Raw genomic sequence first — 8,928 nt, 5'->3', positions numbered from 1 at the left:
AGATCACCGGACGTCCTTTGGGTTTTATGGTTACCACGGAACACAGTAAATAGTTTCTCTGGCAACAAGAAACCATTTGGCCTGCCATTCAGTGTGGAGTTACTTAACGGTGGCATTACATTGAAGAAATCAAAGTTTATTAGGAAAATCAAGTCAGTGGTTGTTGTCAATATGCCGTCATACCATCTTAAATTATATTGTTTTAGTGTATTTTCACGTTTATAAGAAATGGAGACTGGAACCTTCTTTGATATTCTTAATCCAATACGATAAAATGTGTGGAATAGGTATCATAAGACTATATAGTAAGTTATAGCCACAAGAAGAAACAGTCCGAGGTGGAACACCAGACTCCTTGAAGACAACAGCAGCTCCAGAAATTGCTATCTAGCATATATTTCCGCTAGATCGTTCCCTCCATGTAGCGTCAATATTAATCTCTAGTTACGATAAATTGATGGTTATTATGGAAGTATTGATATCGGATTAGGGATATGGTAGAGACAGTAGCAATTTCTACAGCAACTTTACTGAATAACTTATTGTATATTTTTGTATTAGGTTTAGCGGGTTTTGCTGTGTTTGATTCGGCAACCATAAACAACCCCAGGAGGGCCTGTTTCGTTACTGGCAAAAAATATTGGATCTCTTTTGGGTTTTAAGGCTGTTGTTTTGGCCTTATAAGTTCATATAGCATCAAAGCTACGTCATGTCGGCCTTGGAGACTCTGTTGGAGATGGGGTTCTCTGAAAATAGCGCGTAAGTTTGACAAAATAAGGACACATGGATCCGGCAGGTGTTGATATGGATATACTAGATTTAGAAATAATTTTGAGATGGTTTGGTCATGTGAAGAGACTGAATAGGAGTGTGTGTGTGTGAAAGAGACGAAGTGAGGAAGGGGAAGACTGAGGATGAGATTGAGGGATGGAATGGAGAGATACATGAGAGGGGAGGGGAGTGGAGGTAAGACAACCCAATGGCAGGGTACAGGGCAACATGAAGGTGATTTGTTTGTGGTCACCCTTTACGGGATTAAGGCGTCTGGTTGTAGATAGGTAGATATAGATTAGTTAGGTAGACTGGGTTAGGTCTGCTGATTTACCGATAATTATACAGTTAGTGTTGTAAAAGGTTAGCCCAGGTCTGTGTGGCTGAGCAGGCCTGTATCTATCTATCTGACTGTTGCCAGACGCCTTAATCCCATAAGGGGTGACCACAAACAAATCGCCTCCATGTTGCCCTGTCCCCCTTCCCCCCTATTTCACTGCCCTGTAACTAAACATAATAACCACCAAAATTAAAACTGAGTACCCCACACAGAAAGAAGGCCATCGCAGCGACTGGGGGCGGTGTGGAGGCTGCGATGGAGTGGATACTGGCCCACGCTGATGATCCCGGCATAAACGATCCACCAGCCGACGAATCAAAACAACAACAACAACAAACAGCAGGTGATTTGTGGTGTACTGTAGTTTTGATGGAATAACTTGGATTTTTTTTCATTATTTATGTGGTTGAAAGTATTAAAACAAACATTGAGGTGGACTGGCCAAATGAAGAGCATGAGAGACTGAGTAGAAGAGTGTACGTGAATGAGCTGGAGGGATGGAATTGAAGAGATTTATGAGGTAGGTGTGTGAGTTGGTATTATTGTTTTTTTATTGTGGGCTCTACCTCACCCTATGATGATAATGAGGATGATGATGATGATGATGTTGAAGATGCAAATAATGATTGTAAAGATGATGATGACCTTTTGATCCAACAGAAGGGGAGAGTGAAGGAGGGGAGCAATCAGCTGAAGGCACCAGCAGTACCTCAGAGGCGAAGGAAGATGAAGAAGCCAAGTCAATCAAGTGTGATGAGTAGGTGTTTTTTTCTGTAGTTTGTTCACGTTAACTTGGCACAGATTTTTTATTGTTTTGTAGCTTCTTCATTCACTTCTTTTATAAAGGCTTCAGCATGCTTGCCTTGGTCACCTAATGGCAGCTTTCCCCCTAGCAGTCTCTCTTTTCAGTCCATTAATCCTGAGCTGACAATGTATGACCTCATCCCAGGTCTTTCTTCACCTGCCTATTGTAACTCTATCCTCAACATTCACATCTCTCACGCTCTGAACCATTTGTCATCCTCTATCCACTCCACTAGCCCAAACCATCTCTATCTACCCCTTCTCATCACATCGCCAATACATTTCACTCTTATATCCTCCAGGCTTATTGTTGATTACTTAATATATGTTTCAGTTGTGGTAAGCTCTTCAAGACCTCGGAAGAAGTTGAATTCCATGCTGTTAAGTCAGGGCATTCGAATTTCTCAGAATCCACTGAGGAGAAGAAGCCTTTGACTGAGGAGGAGAAAAGACATAAGGTTAGTGCATGTGTTCAGTAAGATCTTTTGTGAGTGTTCAGTGAGTTCTGTTGTTTGAGTTTAGTTTTTGTGTTCAGGTGCTTGTTTGTTTGTTCAGTTTGTATTCAGTGAATCCTTGTTTGTTTATGTTTAGTAGTTTCTTTTTTGTGTTTTGTTTCTGTTCAGTCAGGGGAGAAAATTCAGGTTAATATTTGCTCAGTACATCACTTTCTGTGTTCAGTCAGTGTTCAGCAAGACCTCACTAGTGTTTAGTAATGCTGTACCTTCATATGAATAGCCTTTTTAATGTTCTTTTTATGCATTATCCTAAACCTCCAGCCAAACAACATCTTTCATAAACCCTCACCAGACATACATCCATAAGTGCTGTCTACCACAAGGGGATGCAGGATCTGTACACAGGGTATGTTATGTACTGTACTTGTAGGTAGGAGAAACTAACTAATGGTCTGCCTGGTTAAATGGGTCACATTCATTTACTCACCGCTCAAGCCCCCAGAATCCTGACTTCACATCACAGGCATAAACAGGTCAAGCAGTGAAGGAAGGAAAGAGAGCAGGAGGATGATGATGATGAAATACTGTATTAAAACTAATCCCTTCTCTTTTTTCCTACAGAAAAGAGAATTAGAAGAAAAGATTAAGCAGCGAAGGAAGGAAAGGGAGCAAGAGGAGGAGAAAGAGGCGAGAGAACGAGAGAAGCGTCGCATCCAGATGGGTCAGGAAATTGCCGAGAGGAAGCGTGTGTAAGTTGTTGTAGAGCTGGATAGATGGAGAGATACTCAGTGGTCTAGTCGGTTAAGGTGATCCAGTTGGTTGTGGCCTGCAAGGGTTTACATCCAAGGGATGACTAAGGTTTATATTCACATAAAACTTAGGGTCAAGTGAGGCTGGTCACCCTTACCGTGTATGTGGGAATTTATTAGCTTAGCCCTGGGCCCTTATGCTCCTGGTGGGACAGAAAAGGATTGGATTATGGATGGAGGGATCAAGACATTGCCAAAAAGAGGCTTATGTAAGTTATGGTAGCATTTTTAATGTACTATAGCCAGGAGAGGAGGAAACAGGATGGGCTGGAGAGGTACAGTGTGTGATTGAGGGTGGTGGGACTTGGAGGGAAGGCATTGTGATTGCAGAGGACACGATGACGTGGAGGCAGTTTGTTTAAATATATCCATCAACTTTTGTGAAGTAATTAGCTGGTTTTGGCGCTTGGTTTAGCTTCCATGGAAACATCACCAATACCATAGCCAACCTTAGTATGATGTCATTTTATTTAGCTACTTGAATTACGTGTGAATGAATGTATAGTTCAATTCCCTGGGCTGCTGTTGATTAGTTCCTCCTCTGTTAGGTTTTTTCTTATTCTGTGGACTCTTCCTTTGCCTCATCCTGTGTAGCGGAAAAAAGAATTGTGATGATTTATTGATTTTTATTTGAGTGTGTTTGTTTTCAGAATGCAGGAGCTGGAAATGAAGCGAATCGCTGAGGAACGAAGGCGCGAGAAGATCGAAGACAAACTGGCCCGGCAGAGAGTGAAGGAACAAATCGAGAGGGACAAGCAGGCAAGGAAGGCAATGTTTGCTAACAAGACAGAGGGAGATGGCAGCAGTAGTGCACCTAAACCCACACCACAACCCACAACGCCAGCTCAGAAGAAGGAATATAACACTACTAGGCTTCAGGTACAGTACAGTTCTGTATTGAGGTTATCCTTCAGCTGTTTTGCTCTATCTCTTGGGTAGGAATGAGAAATATGGAAGGCAGGACAGAATGCTGGCGGGGAATTGTTGGCACTTGCTTATGGCCTTACCTCATATATACCTGTTATCAACTCCTTTTATTTTCATGTAAGGAGCATACTAATCAATAGACCACCACTTGTACTAATCATTGTCTCTTACCTTCAGATTTACCTGTCGTCAGGAATGCCAGTGGGTACCGGGTATTCAAGCTGTGGCCCCATTCCGTCAGATGAAAGCAAACTAACCAGATGCTTTCTTTCAGATTGGAGACTTAATTTGACTAGTAACGAAGGAGACTTATTCCTACCATATAACTAAGGTCTTAAGTTTCATGCAATAACAAAGGCTTAAGGAGTTTCACACAAGCACAGCTTAGTATTTAGATTTGACCATGTCCTGTCAGATGAAAAAAAAATAGGCCAATTCTTCTCGTGCACAGATTCGGTTACCAAGTGGAACGCCAATGGTGAAGGAGTTTCAGGCAAAGGAGCCGCTTTCTGCTGTGCGTTTATGGATCAGCCTCAACCGTGAGGATGGGGCTGGGGCCGAGCAGCCGGTTAATTTATCCATGTCATTCCCACGCAAGATATTTACTGATGAAGATATGGATAAACCACTGGATGTGTTAGGTGAGCAGCAGCATCGTCATCATGACAGTGGTGATTATGATGATGAAATATTTAAAAATGTTACAGTTTTATCAGTACCAGTAGTTGTTGTTGCCCTGGGTTCATTTAAATGTGAACCCAGTTTAATGCAAGTTTAAATTGCCACTGTCTTCCATTTGAAAGATCAAGAGGGAGTTGTGGAATGTTTGTGTAACCAGGCAGGATGTGCCTCTTCAGAACTCCTCACAGTCTTGAATTAGAACAAATGAGGTAGTAGATGGATGAAAGGGGTAGTTGAGTGGCTACCATGAACCCTGGGAGGTACTACCATGACAGTGAAGTGTGGCTACAAGCTTGGTAACCAACACACAGTCATCACTCTCGGGCAGGGAACGTTCAGCCACAAGTACAGTTGCACGGCGGTATTTCATTTCAGTGTCTGTACTTAGAGTCACAATCCAAGCTGAGTCTTGCATTGTTACAGATATTACTACTCATCACAAATTTCTTTTTTCCCAACAGTTCCAGCAACTGTTGTGAAGTAATTACCTGGTTTTGGCATCTGGTTAGCTTCCAGTCTTAGAAAACATCAGCTATGCCATGGCTGACCTCAGTATAGAACTCCTTAAGAGGAAGCATGGCACCATTTTAATGATATAAAATATATATTTAAGATAAACTTTGTCTTAGTTCCTGCTAACATAGTAATTTTCTTTTCCAGGTCTCGTTCCATCGGCAGTTTTAATGGTGTCTAAGTAAGCACAATATCAAGTTTAACCTTCAGCTTGACTGCCTGGTGGTCTAGTGGATAGCATGTCGCAGTTAGATTGACAGCTGCCACAGTCCTTACCTGTTTTACTCTAACTTGCCCTAAGGCTGTCATGTTTTCATCTTGAGTGTTCTGTTTTAGCAATAGAGTAACACTATATTCTTTTAATCTTAACTTGGCTCAGATTTTCATCCTTTTGCTGCTTATTTTATGTGGTTCAGTGGCAGAAAAAGACAATGCTACAGCTCTACATCATCTCCATAGCACTTTCATGTGGCCAGCCTCATATGCCAGTGTTAATCAGTTGTTAGAGCTTAGCATTCCAGTTGAACAGATGACAGTTTTAGGCCAAGTAAAAATGTATACAATATGATAATAGAAATGAGGTGTTGTGGAAACGATGTAAAAGTATTGTCTTGTCTTTTGCTGCCACTAAGCTGTGTAAAGGATGCTGCATAAGGATGAAAATCTTGGCCAAGTCAAGATGAATGAAGTATAGTACTTAAAAGTAGGTAAACAGCCTACTTGCCTGATGCCATTACTCAGTCGGAAAACCTCCAGTCACCTCACAGATTTGACAGAGATCCTGAACACTTCTTAGCTCAGTTGATGACAGGATGTAATCAGACTGGAGACTTGATTTGAGTAGTAACCAAGGAGACTCATTCCTACCTCATAACTAAGGCACAGCGAATTTTATGCAACCACAACACAGTAGATAATCAAGTTAAGTGACCCAGTTGGAGGATGGAAATGACTAGTAACCAAGGAGACTTAGTCCTGCTTCATGACCAAGGTGCAATGAATTTTATGCAGCCACAACATAGTACAGTAATACCTTGATATATGATACCCCTAGATGCGATACCCCAGCTTAACGATGGCGGTAGAAATATCACCATACCCCGCCTAATAATGGCCAAATCCTGGTTTAACAGTGGGTTTTGATTTTTTTTTTTTTTACTGATTTTGATAATATTTTAGACTAAAATTTTGTGCTTGAGTTGATTTAAACATTTTAGACTTAGATTAATGTGTTTTAGCCATAGGTGGGGTGATCTTTGTCATTTTGGGGTACAGTTTACTAAGCTTTATTTTTTCCAGACATATATTTGACAATTTTCAAATTTTATTTGTTGGTTTTAGTGAGTTATTTACAGGGGTTAGGCCTAGGTTATCTTCCTTGAGAGCCATTTAGATTGGCTTTAAACTTGTTTTGGGGCTCATTTGGGTGGGTTTTGGGCTTGGTTTGGGGGGAAACCCAAGGCTGGACTGTAAATGCTCCACATTACTTTACATGTTAAAAATACCCGGATATAAGATACCTCACCAAACGATGGGGTTTTACCTAACCAGTTACATCGTTAAACTGGGGTATGCCTGTATTCAAACAACAGCGCCTCCTTAGCAATGTTTAGTTTCGGGTGTTTATCTCATTTGTTATTTGCTCAATTTTCGTGAGTTGTAAGATCAGACAGTTGTTAGAGAAAGATGTGAGAGTGGAAAAGTTCCATCAGATGAGGACAAGCTGACTACTGTATAGTGGCCAGAATGCCCCACCTGGAGTGATGTCCTCTGGTGGATCAAACCTATGCAAGGCTGTGTAGGGCTTGAGGCTAGGATACAGTAGTGCATTATATATAAGGGTAGATGCCCAGCCTACTCCCCATAGTGGCATTATATGGAAAGCCTGCAGTCACCTCCTTGGCATCAAGCCTGCACACAGCCATCCCTCCGACTGGGGTGCCCTAACCACTAGACCACCAGGCTAGAATTAGATATTAGGTCTGGAGTAAAACGGTTCAAGCAAAAAGGATCATATGGAGGCAGCATGGGAAAAAAAAAAAAAAAAAAAAAAAAAAAAAGGTGCCTATGGGGTGGAGTCAGGATTTGGGTGGCTTAAGTGTTGAGTGAATAAGAGTGTGGCCCATTTATTTGGGTTGACTTTTGGTTGGTTTCTCCCTCTGTCGAGTGTTTTCTTACCCTGGTCCCAGCTTCACCCCATCCTTAGGTGGGAAAAGGTGGTCTGCATGGTGATGATGATGATGATGATATGGTGATGTTAACTTTTTGTCTGTATCTGTACCCATCTGTCTTTATCTATCCATCTATCCAAGCCCTTTTTGCCCCATCAGGAGCATAGGGGCTTGGGATGAGGCCACTCAGTCTCAGTAATTTAAGGCAAGAGGAACCAGCCTCAGTAATCTCTGAGTGGCAGCATGTGAGCAGAAAATTAACAACCACCACTCCTTGAATGTAAACCCTTCAGTTGGAGCATCTTAACCTGCTGGACCACCAGGCATAATTGTAGCAAGAATAAAATTTTAAAATGTTATGTGATTAAGGGGTTAATATATTGCTTAATATTTTACCTATTAATGTGGGCGAATGTTTTAATCTGTTGTTTGCATAACTGATAAAGTGGAATAGAGATGTGTTGTTTTCATCTCCGCAATTTGTTGATTGCCTGATGCTGCATTTAGTAGAGAATGGATTTGAAAAAAGGTTTCAATTAAGATTGGGAAAATTCTGAGCATCTTGAGGCACAGTTGACTAGTGCCACCACATGAAGGTATCTCTCACCACCACCAAACTGTTGCTCAGGCAGAGAAAGTGTGATAAAAGATACAGTCAGGTGGGGGGAAAGATACAGTAATGTTGTGGTTCTTGTTGATGCGCCTCCAGCCTTAACAGAATAGGGTGGCAAATTGGGTATATGTGAACAGGTTTAGAGATGGAAGTGTGGTGGGCCAAGAAGGTGGATAAGAAAGTTAAATGAATGTGAGGAACAAGGACTGGAAGTTAAGGTTAGGGAGGTGCCAGGATTGATGTATGTGGATGTTAAGGAATTGACTGGATTTAAAATGATTAGTACTGTTTATAAAGTGCAGCATTCTTGCATGCATCAGCCTTGGTCACCTAATGGAGGCTTTGCATGGTGCTCGATCTCTGGCAACCTCCCTATTCAGTTCCTTGTCCTTGAGGTCACACTCAAGAACTTGTCCCATGTCTTTTTTGGTCAGGATGTATTTATTGATATTCCTTGAAAGGGTTTGGCATCCCTTCTTCAAACATCAGTTGTCCATCCTCAGTTTGGGGATAGGGAGGGGACTGAGGGAAAGTGCATGTGAGTGATGTTGAGGGAGAGGGGGTCTCGAGACCAAAATGAGATGGAGGGATGGGGCGGAGAGGTATATGAGAGACGGAGGTGTGCGCTGGAGGGAGGGCCGTCAAATGGCATACGACGGTGACATGGTGGCCATTTGTGGCCTTCCCTTACGGGATTAAGGCATCTGGCAGTTCAGCCTGAAAGATAGGCTGACAGAGTAATACGGAAGCTTGTATCCTATAACTTTTCTCAGGTTAACTTCGCCTAAAACCGCGGTCTATTTTGAATACTGAGATGTAACAATAGATTAACACTAGACTATAA

At 41.9% G+C, this 8,928-nt stretch overlaps 1 protein-coding gene across 1 annotated transcript; it reads left to right on the top strand.

The window, feature by feature from the left end:
* Positions 1-618: 618 nt before the first annotated feature.
* LOC145399198 (UBX domain-containing protein 1) lies at positions 619-7,922 on the top strand. The gene is made up of 8 exons (XM_080271886.1): positions 619-759; positions 1,324-1,454; positions 1,772-1,868; positions 2,250-2,373; positions 2,992-3,119; positions 3,830-4,058; positions 4,558-4,747; positions 5,448-7,922. Exons 1-8 carry the CDS (start codon positions 710-712, stop codon positions 5,483-5,485), a joined length of 987 nt encoding a protein of 328 aa, XP_080128012.1. The 5' UTR covers positions 619-709; the 3' UTR covers positions 5,486-7,922.
* Positions 7,923-8,928: the final 1,006 nt, after the last annotated feature.

Source organism: Coenobita brevimanus, chromosome 48, assembly GCF_032717465.1.
Source record: "Coenobita brevimanus isolate Jiangsu-jjx chromosome 48, ASM3271746v2, whole genome shotgun sequence".
NCBI lineage: Eukaryota > Metazoa > Arthropoda > Malacostraca > Decapoda > Coenobitidae > Coenobita > Coenobita brevimanus.
Note: the sequence above shows the minus strand (reverse complement) of the source record. Positions and strands in the feature narration are given on the sequence as shown.

What these genes read in the sequence shown, in the direction of transcription:
- LOC145399198 (XM_080271886.1), top strand. Translation starts at nt 710, where the DNA reads ATGTCGGCCTTGGAGACTCTGTTGGAGATGGGGTTCTCTGAAAATAGC. An exon ending in ACAACAACAACAAACAGCAG is followed by an intron (nt 1,455 to 1,771) that starts GTGATTTGTGGT and finishes TTGATCCAACAG; the next exon opens with AAGGGGAGAGTGAAGGAGGG. An exon ending in AGGAGGAGAAAAGACATAAG is followed by an intron (nt 2,374 to 2,991) that starts GTTAGTGCATGT and finishes TTTTTCCTACAG; the next exon opens with AAAAGAGAATTAGAAGAAAA.